Source organism: Xiphophorus hellerii, chromosome 5 (assembly GCF_003331165.1).
Source record: "Xiphophorus hellerii strain 12219 chromosome 5, Xiphophorus_hellerii-4.1, whole genome shotgun sequence".
Classification (NCBI taxonomy): domain Eukaryota; kingdom Metazoa; phylum Chordata; class Actinopteri; order Cyprinodontiformes; family Poeciliidae; genus Xiphophorus; species Xiphophorus hellerii.
The window spans coordinates 31,457,348-31,477,157 of record NC_045676.1 but is presented as its reverse complement, the minus strand read 5'-3'; the positions used below and the strand labels follow the sequence as shown (position 1 = coordinate 31,477,157).

Genomic DNA, 19,810 nt, shown 5'->3' with positions numbered 1-19,810 from the left:
AACTGCTCTTCTGCTCTGCTTTTCAGTAAAACACTCATAAGAAAGGCTAATGGATATAGGTTGTTGTCATGACGTACTGAAGGGGGCGTGTCGGACAGAGCGGGAGACAGAGGCCCAATTTCAAGGCGTTAAAATGCAGTCAAAATTTTTTTAGGTCATATTTGATACATTTTTCTAACAACTGAAGGTAACATAGTTACCTGATCGTGCTATAGAATGGCACTACGTTCCTTGAAAATAGATAGCATTGCCTCTTTAAAGAGTGTGCACAGATGAAAAATGACTGTAAAGAGATCAGATCAATACTTTTGTGTTACTGGACGTTTTTACCTGAAAATAATTCAATTAAACTCAAATTAGGCCTTGAAAAATGTTGTTTTATTCATTCGGGGTTAAATATCACCAGCCAGCTTAATCTCCATGTCTAATAGACCAAGATACAGCAAGCTACAGTGTGAGGATAACACCAGCTTTTTGATGCCAAGTAACAAAACAAAGGTAATTTCCACCATAAAAATGCAACACATCACCTAGCAATGGCACTAGGCTTTAAAAACTTGCTTACCAAAAAAGCTTCCTCTTTAGTTTACTGGTAAACACAACCTTTAGATATGAAAACTGTATTAAATTGAGCAAATGTTTATCAGATCATGTTTGTGTCTATAATGGTCAGCTTTTATAAATCAGTACTCATTAAACACTCCGCTTTCTTTTCACTCAGCAATAAAGCCAGTGAAAATGGTGCCATCCATCATCTGGACTTTATCATCAATACAGCTCAAAAGATTAGCCAGATGTGCTACAATATTGTAGAAATACTTAAATTAAGCATCATATACAATTTATTATTTTATTACATCTGAAAACACCAGAAATTAATGTGTTTGGAGCAGAAATTTGTTCTGCTCTTATCAAAGGTAAACAGGAGGCCTAAACACTGAAGACTGTATCTTCTCAGCACGCTATCATATTTCTACGTTTTCTACACTACATACGCATAAATTATTTTTTGCATCACAGAAGAGGTTTACATGTACATGGCTATTAAAGTAGTGAGTCATAAATAAGGCAGCAATCCCCACCCCTAACCTACAGGAACTTGATCAAAACCTCCTTGACTCTATTTAAATACATCTGTTTAAAACTGCATTTGATTTGCCTCAGAAGTCAGGTCTGTGAACGATGGAGTCGAACACATTCTTGTCAGAAAACAGTTCTTTGCTTATTCTTATGGTGCTAGCTACTAGCAACACAAGCTAATGGTTTTCTTGCGGACATTAAAGGAACAGGCTAACAAATGCCAATCGTGCGTGTTGACTCATTTTGAGTTTGTTCACCCTGGATTGCTGATCAGTCGGACATCATGCAATATAGCTAACTGCCAACAGGTTGCAGGAATAAAAGTTGTTGTTACAGCTGAATGAACACCAAAAACTAGACATTCTTAGTCTCAGTGACATGTTTGAACAACATAAACATTAAACTGTATTGTCTAAGATAAGCCAGGTATGCTTGCAGTTTATTCAAGAAGCCTTACATTGTCTGCCGACAACAAAAAGCCAGAACTAGTTACAACCAATTGGCTGTTTCATCCTTTTGAACTGGATTCAGTTATTGGGAGCTTTTTAAAAATCTCAGAATTAAGGTTCAGGTGTGTATTCTATCACTGCTTGTAGCTGGAAGAACTGTTGATTACTAATTTAAGATGCTAACTACAGCTTAAAATACAGTCACCAAATCATGTTGTCACGGTTTCCGATGTCTGTGACAGCAAGTGCTCCGTCACAGGCAATATATGTTATGAATATGTATTCATAATGAATAACTATATTCATTAATTCATGACAAAGATTTTACAGTACTTTGGTGCTTCTAGTTTAATGCAGGACTTCTAATCTAAAACTAATGTAATTTAGAGCCACAGATCCACTTCAAATCGCTGATCTACAACCAAAAATGTCTCTGAACTAAAAATAGTAATCAGCCTGCTTTTGTTTTCTTTGATTGTGTGTGTATTAATCTATGGGTTCAATCACTAATTCATATACCAAAAAGATGAACAAGTCAGTCTAAAAAACAGGCTGTGATGTTGGGAATCAAAGATAAAGGACATTGTCCACCATTAAGTCAATGTCACAAGCCCTTAATGATTTAGAAATTCTTATATCGTTCAGATGCTGGAATAAGGAACAAAATCTGGAAAAGCAAAATATTTTTCCATATTTAATATACATAGTTTTGTTTCCAGATTTATGCAGATTTGAAAAATTCTTAAACCCCTTTAATGAGGCACAAACTGCCTTTCATGAGGCAGTTTATTGCAAGTAAACTTTTTATTTCTCCAACTCTGACTATGTTTTATAAACCTGACTTGAAAACCATGAGAATTTTGACCACAGTAGACGATCTATTCAATTTTTCCAACTTCGACTTTAGGGAAATTCTGACTTCTGAGTACAAATCGAACGAACCATACGCATCACACCTACAGATGAAAGACAAAAAAATGAGAAAAAAGAGAAGGAACCAAATGTGATGGTGGGTGAAAAACAGCTGAGTTTATAAAGCATGTGGATGCTGGCTGGAGTGCAGCTCTCATACAAAAGGCTTACAAAAAACACAACAAACAAACACAAAGTGTTCTCACACCCGCTGGCGAAGTGAATGGAAAGGAGTGACATGAAGGACGATGATGAATAACATATCTTAAGGTGCTTTAACAATGGTTTTTGTTGTCACTGTTCATCTGTTGTGAAATGATAAATGAGGAATAAAAAAAACGACAAAAACAAACAAGTGGCGTTCACTTCGCGTGACAGCTTAGCTAAGATGGAAAAATAGCAAATATTCCATACAATATGCACACATGAACAGTGATACTACTACTCACTCTGACAGCAACACATACGTGATCTCATCCTGCATCTTCAAATAAAATCCATATTAGAAATGTGATAATTCATTATATTCCATCAAGCATTAACAATCCAACTGCACAATGGTCCTTGACAATGAAAGAACCATGCTTTAAACATCTGGTGTTACAAAATGTCTTCTACAAAAAAAGAAAACAATATCACGTTCATCATCTCTTGACACAATTTGATCAACAGTTCGTCTTCTAATAAATGCCTAGAAAGGTAAACAACCTTCCTGCCAACATTTTCCAGATGACTGCCTCCTGAAGTGCTGCAGTCTGAGGAACCACTGTCATAAATCTGAAGGGGGAAATGAAAGGAAGCACACAAGCTTGTGTGGAGATAAAGTTAAAGTGCATCAACGCTAAAGTGGAAAATGTTCAAAACAAAAACCAACAACTTGAAAATGTTTTATGATTTCTGCTGGGAGCCTCGGCGATAAACTAAACCCCTACATACCTGATAGTATTGTATTTGCACAGCCTATAGTAAATGTGAAATGTTTGTTAAAATCCCCAAAATACGAGTCTAACACAATACTGCTTTCTTAACACTTTCTGCACTTCATTTTCTCAAGGATTCCTGTAAGTGAACACTGAAATAAACTACTGAAGTGTTGAACATTTCAATAACTGCGGAGCTGATCCTGGTGCTCTGACTGCCCTTAAAACAGCTCAAATAGAAAGGAAAGTGTTGCTGCGGTCCTTTGATATCCTTCCTCCCGCCGTCAAACATTAAAGGAGCACAAATTTCGAGTGTCCATAATAGAAAAATAAGGGTAAAAAGAGAAGATTAAAAAAACAGCATTATCTTGTAGAAGTCTTTCATTAAAGATGGCTAGTTGAAGCTAAGATTCTGTCTGCAAAGTGTGCTGCAGCCTCAGGTCTCTGCTGACATCCTGTGGCGGGGCTGTGCTGCTGACGGCCATGAACGTGTCACAGAAGGGGGCGGAGCTACAGTGGAGTCTGGAATCATCATTATAGCAGCTTCACGTAGTTTCCCGGGAAGGTTCCGAACAGCTTGCTCCTTCGAGACGTCCCTTTATAAAGAAAGCAATAAAAGGAGGTGTTCAGATGGAAACCGGTGGCTGCAGCAGGAGCAGGAGGGACATCATACACTAAAATATCTCCTCATGTGACATTTTTCTATCAGCTAAGCATAAGTGGGGAACGTTAGAAGCAGCAGCATCCGTTTGGAGAAGCAGGGAGGATTTCTGACACAGAGCAAACAGTTTATCAAAAAGAAGCAACTAAAGGAACTCTGTGTTCAAAGGTGTCACAGAGGTGATATACAGAAACTCCACTGTGTTAACCCTACCCATCACTTTCTTTTTTAAGTAGAGAATGGTACTGGAAGTCTTTCCCCACCTTCAGTGCCACAAATATTTTGCATAATTGATTAAAAATTATATATAATTATAATTTAAAAAAATATCTTAGTTGTATAAGTGTGCATGACCTTAAATATTTTGTGAAACAAATTTTGATTCATTTTTACTCGAGTTCTCAGGGATGCACATTTTTTACTTCCGATCCTCAGACCAATATCTGAGGTTTCCAATCCAGAGAAACAGTACTGAACTGACTTAAACATGCTTCTTTTTTTCATGAATGTACTGAATTACAAATTTATATAACTTTGCACCAGTACAGCTCATTTAAATAAACCAATATCTTTGTAATATGGTCAAACATGTTACAAAGGTGTTACAACTTTTATTTGTTCAGTCAGTGCAGTTAGGAGTAGAACAGCCAATGTAAAATAAATAATAAAGAAACTGAAACTGACAAAAACAACAGGTTGACTACATTGGTCTAACATGTAAAAATATACTGCAACAAACCGTCTTTCAAATTGTTCAGGAAATGCAATTAGGAATTTGAAATATAATGTAAAATAAGTAATAAAACGGTCATGTTTTTGTAGTGTGGGAAGCAGCTAGGACAGAGCCCACTCAACCACAGGGACATACTGTACATGCACACTGCATGCAGAGAGTCTGGGCTGGGATTTGAATCCAGAACCTCCACAAAGCAACAGTGCCACCAACTGGCCAATCCATGCACATGAAACTCTTAGACGCCTTGGGGAATATTAGTACATAATAAAGGTCACACACGCAAATAAGTTTTGGTGTTATTACAATAAGGTAAAGTATACATCTGGACAAAACAGACAATGACCCAACCTTCTTCTTCCACTTTAGTAATTAAATGTATAAAGTTATTTCATATCCTCTGACAGATTTTGCAAATAAAGATGACTCTGTTGCATCAAAAAAATATCCACATAGCTGTCTAATAATTCAGCTATCTTCCTGCATTCTTTTATGAATTGTTCTAATGACCAGCTTGTCTTTCACCTCTGAGATGTTCTGAGAGACTCACTGTGTATTTATCTCCAGGACAAAAGACGAAAGGGACACATTGGTGGCCATACTCAGAAACCATACCTTTTGTTTCCTTCTCTTTTTTTTTTTTTACAAACTGATGAAACTTCTAAGAACATAGGTGCTGCTGCAGTTTTGATAGACAATACTGAAACCTACCAACAAACCAGCCGTCGTCACATTTCTCCATGACGTCCACAACGTCTCCCTCCTTCAGCTCCAGCTCGTCCTCGTTGCGAGGCGTGTAGTTGTACAGAGCCTGGTACCTGTGTTTAAACACTCACGTCAGAAACACAGTGCATGACGCATCATGGAGCTCACTGCTATAGATGTGTGTTACTGCGGTTTCATTCTTTAGCATATATTATTATTATTTTCTATATTAATCTTAGCTTCCTGTTAATATGCTACAGAAATTAGCTTAGAAAAATAGCTTGAAAAAAAAAAAAGCTTTGTCACTCTGCAGCCACAAACCTTCATTAAATTTTATTAGGATTTTATGTGACAGCGTCCACACATCATGATGCTGCCGTCACTATGCTTCACCACAGGGATGGAGTTTTATCAGGCTCATGTGTCAGAATAGTTTTGAATTTAGTATAAATGAAATCTAACTTAGTCTCATCTGACCAGTGTACCTCCTTCCACTGCGCCCTACTTGACTTTTCCATGACAGAGATTTGTATCCCAGTTCCACCTGAACACAGGATCTGGATCATTGAAGCTCCTCCAGAGAGCAGGATTTTGGCTACTTCTGTGAATAATCCCCTTGTTTCCTATCTCCATGCAGATGCATGACCCTGGAGTGTGCCATTTCCCAGTAGATATGAACAAACCTCTTAACCTTTCAACCCTACTTCTAACCAAACTTCTCCATGACCGGTCTATTGTGTCCTGGTGTTTGTTCACTAATGTTCTCCATCACAATTACACACAAACCAACTGAATTACTGAAGTAACTTAGAAGAGCAGAGGTCTGTAGTGGTATCAAGATAATGAAGCCTGAAGACAAATCTTTGCAACACTTTTCAGATTTTATTTGTAAGAAGTAGGGCTGTGACTTTAATGTGTTAATTGTTGTTAATGAAATATTTTAATGAATTTAATGCAACTATGCAATTAATTGTATTTTTTACATAGAACAGTCCCGAGCCAGAACGTTTGTATTACGTTTCTTGTACACCCAGAAATCTGATGTACAATCAACATTCGAAAACAACAGACAATAGAATTCCTGTTAATTCATAGGAATGGCTGGAATGAACCAATATGATGGTTGAAGAACCTCAATAACTGAGGTCAACAGTAAATTAGCAGTGAAAATTGTTTTTGGATTTAAAATGTTGATTCTTTTGACAATATATGATTTTTTATTAAACTGCGATTAATTGCGATGAATTCATTACAGACCTTGCAATCAAGTCTTACCACTAGTAAGAAGTTTAAAACCATGTGACCATGCTGGACAAACTGGTAATATTTGGTGTTTGTCTATCACATAAAATCCTAATAAAATAAATTCAAGTCTGTTTCTGTTAAATACTTTACGTAAATCAATACGTTTTGATGGATGGCAGAAATGATTAACTTAAAAATGGGATAATTTATTTACAGTAGTAATAACACCAAGTAGTACTTACGGGTCTCCTCCACCATGGAGTGCATCCTGTACCAACCGCTGAGTTAGAGGGAGAAAGAAAGGAAGACACAATTAGATTGAAATATGGTTTTATGTGCATCCTTTGAGTTTTCAGCCATGAAACAAGCATTTTATACACAGACACTAAAAGTTGGAGTCTTAACGTAGAACATGACGCTGAATTTAACTAAACAGCAACAAACTCAGTCTTAATCAGTCATAAATAACAAGGTGATTATGTTGCTTTCCTGCACAGAAACAAGAGTACAGTGGGTTTACAGTCCCCCTACCCTTCGACCTCTAACTGGCGACAGATAGGACCTCCTGGACAAGATGGGGCTACGCGGGGGTTTACCGCCAACAACTGGATCCTGCTTAATGGGCAGAAAGACCAGAGGCAACACACTTATAAACTCCAACACAGAGGAGGTCAGCAACCTTGACGATGAGCTGAGCAAGCAGGGTGAAACTCTTAACGACATGCTGATGTCCACAAAAACCGGTCTAATCAAAGCCACTTTCACAGACCCACGCAGGAACATTATAGCATTCTTCTTCTATTTTGGGTTAATACATCAGGCAAGTTAGTATTTACAGCTCGATCGAGGAAAATTGAAAATTTGTAGAGAATCTCGTAATAAAGCCAACAGCCCGAAACTCTAACACACTCTAACATACTTGTTGAAACTGTCACTATGTCATGACAGCTTGGTATGAGAATCTGTCAACAAAACTGAGTTCTTACGTCTTCTCCCAGTGCTAACTAGAAACAACCAATCAGAGCCAGGAGGCGGGTCTCAACGTTGTCAATCACAAACTTGTGTGCTCCCTGTTTCGCTGCAGCTAGCAGAGCCTGTCGTGAGTGCTAAGGCTAGATAGCATGGCGACCGATGACAGTGGATAAACGGTTTCTCAGCACTTAGAATATTTAGCAGCGAGTACATGAGTATAATTGACAACACCAAGACCCTCCTCCTGGCTCTGACTAGTTGCTTTTTGTCGCAAGCGGTGCATTTCTTCAGACAGTGATTGTACGTCAGAGAGGAGATCAATCTTTCACAGATGTCTTATACTGTCACAACATAGTGACAGTTTTAACAAATATGTAAAAAAAAAATATAAATTTTTAATAAAAGTTACATGCTACAGCTTTAACTAATAAATTACACAAAAACAAACAAGATGTAATATTTTTGAACATTTTTCCTAAAATTGTTGGAGTCCATATCCAACCAGAGAGAAAAATGTGCTTTATTCAAACCAAAAAACTACAGCTAAGCAAAGATTCAGTTAGATGAGGGATGAGGTTGCTTCATAATCTTCATCTCTACATTCCAGCGTTACCTTCACCTTGGGGGATCTACGGCCTGCGTGCGATACAACGGGGGCAGTGTTGGGGGAGTGGGGACTAGAGAGAGGAGGAGAGGCAGTTTTAGGGGGAGTCGGGGTAGGGGGAGGGAAAACTGACTCTGAGACAGGGCAGGACGTAACTGGGCTGGGCGGACAGGGAGAAGTGGAGGGCTGGGAGACAGGAACGACTGCAGACGGGTCCGAAAGGTGAGAGGGAGGAGAGGGAATAGACGGGCTGCGAGAGACTGCAGGTAGTCCACAGGTTGTCAGGTGAGGGAGGCATGGGGGGGAGTGAGGAAGGACAGGGGAAAAGGAGGAGTCATGTTGTTGGGATCGGGAAGATGTGGAGGAGGCAGAAATTACAGAAGGAGGGAGAGTGGATGCTGGGGGGGATGGGGTGATGAAGGGAAGTCGGTCAGAGTGAGGTAGCTGTGATGAGGAAGAGGCTTCAGCCTATGGGAACAAAAACACAGGTAAAGATACTGGAGCCACCAGAAATCGGCCTTTCAGATACTTTAATAAACCCCAGAAAGAACATGGAAGGAAGGAAGATGAGCACATCAGTGTCCCAAATCTGACCAATTAAATGTTAAATGTTGAATTTCTTTTCAAACCTTTTGGTTTTTCTGGTAGCAGCTGTTCATTACAGGGATCCAATCTGGATTCAATCATGTCTGATGTTTGAAAAATGGACTTAAAACGAAATTTGACTTTGTAATTTAACATCTTGAAATTGGGGCTCTGTTTCTTTAAGAAACTCCCGCTCTTTCTGAAACTCTGCCTTCAGGAAGTCATTACAACATGGCTCCTCTACTATGTTGGAAGTTTCTGTGGATGTAGATTTTTTTTCACTTCAACGTTCCTTCCGGGAGCCTAGTGAACCTGCAGACTGCTCACACCATGCTCTACCTGTGGACTTATTCGCCCATTTAACTCTCTAATGTTCTCCTCTTTGTCTGTCATGTCTTCGTCTTCTTCCTCTATGAATAACTCCGTGTATATGTGTACTTGTTCTGACGGTGGCCTGTGAGGCTCGACCAGCTCCTCATTTACTGATACTGGCTGCTCTTCAATGAAAACAGAAAGCGGCTTCACGCTTAGCGGTTCGTGAAACTGCAGTTTTAGGTGAACAGTGCCAGGTGAGTCACTAGCTGCTGCCAGAGGACTGAGTTGTTGGACATTGTTCTGAAACCATCTGCTCTGAGATTCACCATTCAACTTGGCACATGTGAACTCTACTGAAGCCTCTTTTGAAATGTCAGTATCATCTGCACTGAACTCATCTGGAGCCGCTGACAGCAGCTCATCATAAGGGTCTCTAACATGCAGCTCAATCTCAGGCAGTTTGCCGTTTTCGTGTGCAAGAGCAGACTGTTGCTGCTCTGGGAGATGTGAGGAAAATTTTCCTGTCACTGACTCGGTGCAGGTCAAAGGTTGAGGCCTAGTAAAGCTTAAAGCGTTGTCTGCCTCAGAAACCTGTGGCCGCTTCCCACTGTGCGTTGATAAACTATCCGACAGCGTGGAGGTGAATGAGGAAGAGACAGGAGGAGGAAGTGGAGGGGGCAGTGGCGGGGAGGGCTGGGAGAGACAAAGGGCAGCTGAACTCGCTCTGCTGTCAAAGGAAACAGGACTTCTGGAAGGTGGCCGGTGTGAAAAGGAGAAACCTTTATGTGAGGCAGCGGGTGAGGCTGAGGTCGGCTCCTGTGCCGTCAGGAGGGGGGCGAGGTCAGCAGGGAGAGGGGGTGGTGTGGGAGGTAAAGGAGTGGCTATGAATGAAGGGGTGGAGGTGGGGGTTGATGGGTCCAGCGTGAGCGAGAGCCACTCGCTGGTGACGGCCTGCAGGTCGAGCGTTCTCACAGAGGGTTGAGGGGAAGGAAGAGATGGAGGGCGGAGATAGAAGGACTCCATGAAGGTAAAAATGAGAAAGAAAAAGATAGAGGTGAATATTACCAGTAGAAAACATGGTGTCAACTGTTCAGAGAGGAAAAGGACTTAATGGGAGGAAAGAAGCCAGATGTAAACTAGCACACAGTGCCTTGCTAAAGTGCTCATACTCTGAGCTTTTTCCCTCATTTTGCTACGACAGGAACACAAATTTAAATATATTTTCTTGAGATTGCCCATGTCCAGACAAACACAAAGTAGGCAATAACTCTTAAATTTGAGAAATATTACACATTTCCACTTTTTAACGGGTACAAATCTAATAGGCTTTTCATTTATTACAGGGTGGAGAGCGGCCTATGTCTTTTAGACCTTTACACATTCCAAAAAAAACATTTCTAGCAATTAATCTTTGAGAGCGCCAGCGTGTGGACCAGTGGTGTTACTGCACCTGTAGCTCTGGCCACGTGTCTCTAGGAAGATCATACGGGAAGGTGAAACTCAGTTTCGCCTCCAGCTATTTTTTATTCAAGGATTTCCTTGATTTTAACCCAGCCCTATTCCCACCAACATTAGCCAGCTTCTCCATCACCTGGCAAGGATGGAACCTTAAGGAAGTGCAATTTTAGCCTTCCCAAAGGTTTTGTGTGATTTCTAATGTTCTCTAACCAACCTCTAAGAAGAGCTTCATTAGACCATTTTTAACTCTGTTTACTGACTAGATAATTAATCTAGTTAGGTTATTCGTTGTACCGGATTTTCCTTCAGTGTAAAAAGAAGAATGATAAAAATAACTTTAAATGAGGAAAAAATGTGAAAACTATGTATAATTTTTCTGTGCCACTTTATATCAGTCTATCACATAAATATGAAAGTAATACATTGAAGTTTGTGTTTAAAACAAAATATGACAATGTTCAAGGGGTATGAATACTTTTGCAATGCATTGTTTTATGAAAGAACTCAAAATGCTCCAGAAGGTGTAGTGCATCCCTCACGTTCTTACCTTGATGGGGGTGGAGCTTGGTGTCCGGCTGTAAGCATGTGGATCTACATGATGGGAGGAGCTCTTGGATGGAGAGTGCTTGACAATTTCAACATAGGAAACCGGAAAGATGCCTTGCTTGGTTGTTCCCGGAATCTTCCCCTCATACCAGTTCTGGTCCACCTGCCTGACGACTACAACTCTCTCCCCCTGCACAAACGCAACACATTCAAAACACGACCGTTAATATAAAACATAACAAAACATGAGTTGTGAAATTTAGCAAATCTCTAATCTGATCATATCACAGCAGAGCAACCTTTCTTAGTGACAGCTCCACGTTAGTGTCAGCGTTGAAGTTATAGCGTGCCAGAGCCTCGCCGATCTCCCTGACCTGAGCTGGAGGAGGAGGACGGATTGGCTGATGCTTCTCTGACGACGGCGTCTTCTACATGAGTGGCAAAATTTGTGCAAACAAGGAAGAGATGCATGACTGAAGTAATCGAGACAACATGAACGAGATGAACACAACAGATGCAGATTTACCTCAACGTATGCGATGGGGAAGATGCCCACCCGGCCTCTGTGCTCGCCTTCGTACCAGTTGTTATCTATTTGCCTGATGATGTTGACCGAGTCGCCCTTTTTAAATGTCAACTCCCTGTAACACAGATGTCTCAGTGAAGTGTCGCTGCATGCACATCGACTCAAGCGGAAAGACATGAATGCAAAAGGAAATAAAAAGAAAAATGGATGACTTTTTTTGCACAGTCAGCACAATGAAGTAAAAATGAGAAGTGAAGACATCAGGTTTATTTGCACATGCATTTAAAGAAATGTAAAATATTAATCTGAAGCCATCCAGATGTGGTTAGCTGTGGTGACAGTAATCAGACTGGAAATCAGCAGATAATGTAAGCAAGAATCGAGCGAATAAAAAAAATGTACTGGAGGAGATTCGTAGATGGCGGGAAGTGGGGATGCAGCTGAAAACAAATGAGTCAGCCTCTTTACGCCCACATGCTAAATGTATGATACTTACTTTGCTGTTTGTGCCTTAAAATCATAAATTGCTCTTGCAGGCTGTTTCTGATGGAGGAGAGAGAACAGAATAAGTTGTGTCATCTGTTTATGGGAGACCTGGAAGAGCAGTGAGAGAAAGAGAGGCAACAGCCATCACCAGGTTTAACATGACACCCGTCTCACATTTACAGTGTGTGAAAAAGCTTGATTACTCATTGAGCTTCTTCACGTGTTTTGTCACATCACAGCAAGGAACCTCAATGCTTTCAAATCTGAAAAGTGTGGGGCACATTTTCACTGTGGAATATTTATGAACCAAGAAGAATACTAAACACCAAGGAATATTGACAGGTTAGGCATAAACGTTTTAAACCGTACACCAAACTTTGAATGCCTCAAAGAGAACGGTTCAATCCATCATGTTAAAATGCAAAGAATATTTAGCAACTGCAAACATATCTAAATGTAGTTGTCCATCTAAATTAAGAGAGTATTAATCAGAAAATACTCATAACTGGAGGAGCTGCAGAGATCTACAATAAGACTATACTACTATCAGTCCTGCACTCTCAACACCAGACCTTTCTGGAAGAGTTGAGAGAAAATAGACATATAAATTTTCATTTGCAGTTTGTGAAAAGCCAGTAAGGAGACACAGAAATCATGTGAAACAAGCTGTTCTGACCAGGGGAGACCACGCTGGGCGTGTCATGCTGTGGGGATGCTTGTCTGCAGCAGAGGTAAGAAAGCTTGTGGTAACTGACTTGAAACACAGGGCAATTCTAGAAGAAAACCTGTCAGGAGCTGCTAAAGACATGAGATTGAGACAGAGGTTTACCTTACAACTGGTAAACAATGATAAACAAACAGTAAGAGATCCATGAAACAAGTGAGATCAAAACTCACCAAAACTGACTGAGGTTTTTGCAAAGATAAATGGACAATTTTCTTGTTTCTGAATGTGTAAAATGTGACAAAATGTAGAGAAGTTCAAGGGTATGAAAACTTTTTCACAAGAATGTCTATTGCATGTCTATTCTATACCGACATCTAAACACAGGATTTTATTTAGCTTTTCAGTCGGTGACTCTAACCTGGAAAGCATCAATATAAAATACACAACTAGTTTTAATGTATTCCCCTCCTAACTGATAGTTTTTCCGAATACATCTTCATTATTTGTGTAATAATTATACAAAAAAACTGGTTTCAATGTTATACCTCTTTGTCAGGAGTTGCTCTTCTGCTCTGCGGTGTGTGTCGATCATCCATGGTGGAATAACTCCTCGATACATCCTGGTCTGTGATGAAAAGAAACATCAATGTTCGAGAATTACAGCAGCAATCCCTTCCATGTAACCTGAGTTTATTAGTGGGATCTGGAAAAAGCACCAAACACCACAGAATGATGCCATGCCGATGGGCAACACAGGGATTGACAGCTTTGGTCAATAACATTTGTATTTTATTTCCATCACACACAGGGAAGAAAACAAAGTGAGCGAAATTAAACACAACGTGGCACAAATGAGACACATGCAATTCTACAAACACAAGATGAAACCAGGGGAATACAGGCCAGCAGAAACATGAGCAAATCAAAAATAAACATACAAGCAAATGGCTTAAAGAAAGACAATGATTTGCAATAAAATTGTAAAATAATTATGAATAAGAACATGGCTACCAAATAATAATCTGTCCAAAAAACAAATCAAAAAATTTTTTGTTGACATTAAAGAGTGGTAAACCCTGTTTACCAAAACTGAGTCTGTCACACAGCAGACATGAAAACCTGCTAAAAACTGATCTTGCCATTCAGAAAATGTCAATTTATTGTACAAACAAATAAATCTGGAGTGATCTAACAATATGTCAAGACAAATTTTGAATTATTAATATGGTTAAATAAAAGTTGGTCGTAAAGACTCTGGGATTTTGGGAAACAGAGTTGCATCCAGACTAATATACAGTAAATTCTCAAATATTTGCTGTTCAGCATTGTAAATTCAGTTTTGTTAAAAACATAACAAAGTCAATTGCTTGCAGTGGAACCACCTTTTGGATTCTAACAACATTCTGTTCTCACTTTAACTACATACCAAGCAGAGTTTTACAACTCTCAAACTTGTTCAGAGACCACTCTTTAACTTTACCAGCATAACTTCAATATGAAACATTTGCAAAAATATTTAGGTTTTTGAAAAACTGAAATGTGCCAACAGCGAATAAGAAATATTTAACTTGAAAATTCACAGCAAAAATGTATACATCTAAAGTATACAGAAAATGTAAGTATTGGACATGGCTGTGGACCAACAAAATCTTCAAGTTGAAGCACAACTGAATGAGACATGGCTGGGAGAATAGACATGGGCTGGTTTCAGGATGAAAGCAAGGTTTTAAAAGTTCTGGTTTCAAAATTTACAAAAATCTTTCTTCACAGTGCTTTCCATTAATGGGAAAGTAGGGAAAATACTGGAGCAACTTTTCTCTAGCTGTTTGATTCTGAGGAGCATATCTATGACTGCACAGTGCCAATCAGCTGGTTGAGATAACTGCATGTTCTCAGTGCATACAAGAAAGAGACATTTGCATGGAAATATTATTAGTGATGTAAAAACATTGTGAGGAAGCTAAAGCAGTGCTATCCATCATTATTATTAGAATACTGATTTTTCAAGCTACAGCTGGGTAGCTGTAGCAGCAGGACCGTTATCAGCTACAGGCTGACCATCAGAGAAGATAGCCCTAATAACTAGTAAGCCAATATAAAACTCTTCTAGTTGTGTTGAAGTATAAAGCAAAAACAACCATAACATTTTGCAGATTACACCTAAAAGCACAACTAAACTCAGCTATGGGTTTTTTCTGTTTTGCTTTAGTGTATTTATCAAATAATCAAACTGACATAGATAAATGGTATAGCTAACATTTATATTTCTCATGCCATCTTTGTAGATAGTGCTTATACCTAATGACAGTATACAGTGCTGAACACTACATATTTGAAGTAGTATGGATTTGATCTCCACCTGAATAACAAAGACCATTTCCGTTGCCTTGCTCTTCCCCATATTCATTATTGTTTGAGGTCTCCAAATGTCGTCCATAGCAGGCACTGATTGGCGACTGTAACCTCGGTGACTGTAGGCTTGGTGTGGATGGTTCTCCTCTGTATGAAGCAAACCCAGTCGGGCTTCCTTCTGGGTAAACAGATGTGGAGGAGTGACCCCCATGCCAGCAACCCCTCCGCCCTCGCAAAGAGGAGCTTCTTTCAGGCACACTTGGCAACAGTTCAGCCAGGATTCTTCTCAAAATACTGTCATCAGGTGGCCTAGAGCTTCTGTGGCCTCTTTCTGCTTGAATGTGCTCATAAATGTCTCTCAAGGCTGCATCAAGTGCTTCATAAATGGCCTGTTTGGACTTGGGTCTGCTACCTCGTCCTCCTCCACCACTGCTGCTTCTTCTAGCGGTAGGTGGTGAGCCCTTTTTCCTGCGGAAAGGCACTGGGCTGACCAAGAAGGCCAGCTTGGACATTGCTTGCTGAGACTGCGAGCCCTGAATTTGGAAATGGCTGTTGCGGCTCTGCTGTCTCTGGTTCTCTTGTCGTGCTCGCTCTCTCTCATGGCGAAGCATGGTCGTAAAACGAGTGTATGAGGCTGGGCAGCGGCCCTTGCAAGTGCTGATGAGGTGGCGGTGTTGGTAGCCCTGGCTCTGGCCTAGACTTTGGTGACCTTGATGATGATGGTGGTGATGGTGGTGGTGACGAAGGTGGTGGTGGTGGTGGAGGGTGGCCGATCCATACAAGCTTTCAGAGGAAGTTAGGGAACAATGGTCAAAATCACTCTCACTGCAAAATGAGGAACCCTCCACCTGGATGAAGTCACTGAGGTCAGATGCAATGGCGTCTTGTTCACTATCAGAATAGTCAGGATTTGCTTGCGGGCCTTGAGGAACAGGAGGAGCCGAAAATGTTTGCCCACGTCCGGGCTCGGGTCCAACACGAGGTTGCCCCTCCGGTGGGCTACGAGGTATGTGATCCATGCTGTGACGTACAGTCCTATTGTTGCTATTGGGATCTTCCTCTAGTAATGACTCAATGGAAAAACGCCGTTTTGGAAAACTGGGAGTCACACCACCTCCGCTGCTAGCACGAGATGACGAGCCACCCGGTGTTGTTGTGCCCGAAGGCACCTCACCGTCACCCAAGTTAGGCATGGATTTGGACTTCTGAATTAGACGCTCGTATTCAGAAATGCGGTTCGGCACCATGTCCCTTGGCACTTCCACACCCCAGGAGGGTGTCCAAGGAGAAAGGCGATGGCGATGCAGATGAGGCTGGCGCTCTAGTTCCAGAATGCGAGCACGGACTGAACGGATTACTTCAGATGGGATGAGCTGAGCTCGGTCAATCTGGTGCATTTTACGATACAGCTGGAGGAAACCTGGAGAATCGTGCGCACGTCGCCGATGGAGAGGGGGCAGTGAATGAGTAGAGGACGATACCGTAGGGATGTTCCCATCACACACCAGCGACCCAGCGCTTTCTGAGCGAGTGGCATTTTGGCCACCAGAACCAGAATGTCCGTCGTTAAGCAAGTCATCGCAACTGCGGGATTTGAGCTTGCCAGAGGAGGGTGGTGCTTCCTCTGAACTGCTCCATGTTTTATCGTCCTGGCTGTTTGGCTGCCAGTTGTTTGTGCAGAAGACAGACTGTTTTGAGGAAGTGCTGCCTTCCTGGCTGGCATCCTCATGGGAATGATCAGAGTCAGAAAGGAGAGGAGGGAGAGAGGTACTCTCATAAGGACCTGGGGTGCTTATACTGTTTGAAAACATGTTGCATGCGTCCCCACCTTTTAGATGTCCCATCAGAGCAGCATGGTAAAAGAGAAGAATGAGGAAAGACGGTTAAGCAGGAATAGCCAGAAACAGGGAGAAAGCTCATGGGAAAATGGAATAAATAAGAAAGAAAAGGTGGAAAAGATTTTTTTAGATTCATTTTTCTTAATCAGATTTCCAGCAGATAAACTCACGATAGCACCAGAAAAAACTCATTGTGAAAACACAAGAAAATGTTTCTGTAATTTGAAATATTAATCATGTGTATGTGAAGGAAAGAAGAAGAAAGACACAAACAGAGAACACAAAATTGGAAGGCAAAAACATGATGCTTCAGTGAAAAGGAATACCTTTGGCTCTGGAGGGTGAGGAAGGTGAGGAACGAATGAAAGGTTTCTTTAGGCTGCTGCTGGATCTGTAGGCATCCACTGGTCTAGGGGAAGTTGCAGCTCTGCTCTGGGACTGGGCATTCACTTGTGAACTTGATGGCTCAGACTTCCTTCTTTTCCTGTAGTCGCTGGCAGCACTGCAACACAAACATCGACGGCTACTTTCAGAACACTGCATCTCCAGGAATGCTGAGTGGAAGTGGAGACGGAATTTTCCGACTATGAAGGTCCTGTTTTTTTATCAATATCAGCAGCCTCAATCGCCAAGCACTTACAGTCAAAACACAAATAAAAAGACAATTTAAATTTAATTCAAATATTATGTAAATATTAATTAGTATGGTTTGCGCACTTAAATAAATCAGGTATCAGAGACCAGTTTGGTCCATTATTAAAATACAAATACAAAGGTTCAAACTGATTTGTAGATTCCAATTTCTTACTAGCTTCTAAACATATTGTATTACTTGTGTTATCCCTTGTCCACTTCTGATTGGTTGATCAAGTCTGTGTTTTGACTCAGTTAAACGAAGCAGAACCAACAGAAGTCTCGCCAAACCCAGTCATCTAGAATTGATTGTAATAAACGGTTTTGTTTTCATCATATGTTTTGTTCTGTTTGTCTAATTTTGTATAAATACAGTTGATTTAGTTTTTTATCCACACCTCTGATTAATGCTATGTAACATGCATGTGGACCTATTACATTTATGTTATTATTTATTTATTTCATTATCTTTAATTGAAAAAAATCTTAATCTCAGAACTATACAGAATCTGTTTGTTCTTTAAATTTCAAATAAAGATTGTTCAAAGGCAAGTAAAATAAGTCGTCCTTTAGAATACATTATGTATGATAAATCTAGACAGTTTTCTTTTTTTCCACACTCATACTTTCTTTTACAATATATAGTATACTGATGCTAATAAAAGACTATTTTGTTCCAACTTTAGGTGATATCCTTATATATCCTCCACTGAAAGTCTATGGCATTTTGTAGACTCAGATAGTTTGTTATTGGTGTGAAATTGAATATACCGTAGATAAAGTTTATCACAGCAAAAATACCCACTTCAGACAGATTTTGTTTAGCAACTTCTTATGTCCAACTGGCTTAGAAGAGAAAGAAACCCAAGGCTCTTTCTTTCTTTTGCGATAGAACACACTTAATGTCACTGGCATGAATAGACTATTCATTACATCCCTATTCTGCCCTTTCTGTTCAGCCTGCAGAATGCGACTGAATAACCAGGCTAGTGTTGAAAGGAAGCAGGAGAAGAGGGGGGTGAAGGAGGGACAGAAGGTGAATAGCAGAATCAATAGGTTTGCAGAGTTAATTTATTCAGTCTCAGTTGAAGCATCCTAAAACATCATTAACTAAATCACATTAAGAATGCTGCTAATCTGAGCAGATGATCATTAAAGAAAGCCACCACATATCACCAGCAGAGTCAGAGTTTTCACACTGCGCTGAATCACAACAAGGGGGGCTGCTGGTGAGAGGATGGGGGAGGGGTCGATGGGGGTGATGCGGAGGAAAAGAAAGAAACAGCGGTTACCTTGCAGGTCTCTCTGAAGCCTTGTCAGCCGGGGCGATGTGGAGGGTTGTCTGAAATAGGCGCAGGACAAAAGAGAAAAGTCAGCTCTGCACAAACAAAGACTTCAGGCAGGGCAGCTTACAAAGCACAGCCTCCATGCAGCTGAAGCTGTGCCACAGTCAAAACAGTCCCCCAACGAAAGGTGCGGCAGATGCTGGTTCCACATGGCACACCTGGCCAAGAGAAGCCTGACAGGTGCACCGAGTCACAGATGAATTTCTGATCCCTTTTCTCCACTGCTCTGAAGAATGATGGCAAAGGTGATATTGCAAAGGATGTTATGAGCTCAGCTCAGGGCTGTGGGGGGCAAATGATTTACTGCAAAATCTGGTACGGACCAACTGGAATGGATCTTGAAGGTACTCTTTAGAATGACGCCACTAAAAACACCCATTCTGAGCAACAAAAAAAGTAAATATTTACAATTTGAACAGAAAAACCAGTACATATTCCTTCAACCAAAAGCAAACAAACAGCATTTTGATATTATGTGGAAGAAAGGCTGTAACTCTACGATAAATCCAGCAAAGCAGCGGTATTTCTAAAAGTAATCCAGTCACACGCTATCCTACAGAAATTCCACGTTACAACTACAAACTTTAATGTATATCTTGTTTAAATGAAAACCATGTATGTTTCAACTTCCATCTTATATTTATCAATACTCCATGTTGCTTTGTCACCTGACACCTCAAAACACATTGAAACGGATCCTTGCCTGGATGCATTTCACATCCAAGCACTGATCCAATGCATGTAACACAGAAATGGTAAAAAAAACCCCAAAAATAA

General features: G+C 40.5%; 1 protein-coding gene and 1 long non-coding RNA gene across 5 annotated transcripts in view; one reads left to right on the top strand and one right to left on the bottom strand.

Moving 5' to 3' along the window:
- Positions 1-356: 356 nt before the first annotated feature.
- Positions 357-19,810, bottom strand: part of sorbs2a (sorbin and SH3 domain containing 2a) — a 59,319-nt gene continuing 39,865 nt past the window's right edge. Inside the window, exons 16-29 of one of the 4 annotated variants that reach the window (XM_032562014.1) lie at positions 18,980-19,029; positions 17,381-17,556; positions 15,224-17,044; positions 13,410-13,489; positions 12,208-12,305; positions 11,712-11,826; positions 11,485-11,613; positions 11,187-11,375; positions 9,206-10,198; positions 8,291-8,749; positions 7,237-7,320; positions 6,948-6,985; positions 5,467-5,573; positions 357-3,957 (exon numbers count right to left, since the gene is read on the bottom strand). In XM_032562014.1, the coding sequence (XP_032417905.1) occupies positions 3,896-3,957; positions 5,467-5,573; positions 6,948-6,985; positions 7,237-7,320; positions 8,291-8,749; positions 9,206-10,198; positions 11,187-11,375; positions 11,485-11,613; positions 11,712-11,826; positions 12,208-12,305; positions 13,410-13,489; positions 15,224-17,044; positions 17,381-17,556; positions 18,980-19,029 (4,401 nt within the window). In that variant the 3' untranslated portion in view covers positions 357-3,895. The remainder of the gene's footprint in view (positions 3,958-5,466; positions 5,574-6,947; positions 6,986-7,236; positions 7,321-8,290; positions 8,750-9,205; positions 10,199-11,186; positions 11,376-11,484; positions 11,614-11,711; positions 11,827-12,207; positions 12,306-13,409; positions 13,490-15,223; positions 17,045-17,380; positions 17,557-18,979; positions 19,030-19,810) is intronic. The other 3 variants (XM_032562015.1, XM_032562016.1, XM_032562018.1) reach the window with 3 other exon arrangements.
- On the top strand, positions 7,506-19,798 carry LOC116719492 (uncharacterized). Its single transcript, XR_004339189.1, has 2 exons — positions 7,506-7,626; positions 19,544-19,798. It is a non-coding gene; the product is annotated as an uncharacterized LOC116719492 (long non-coding RNA).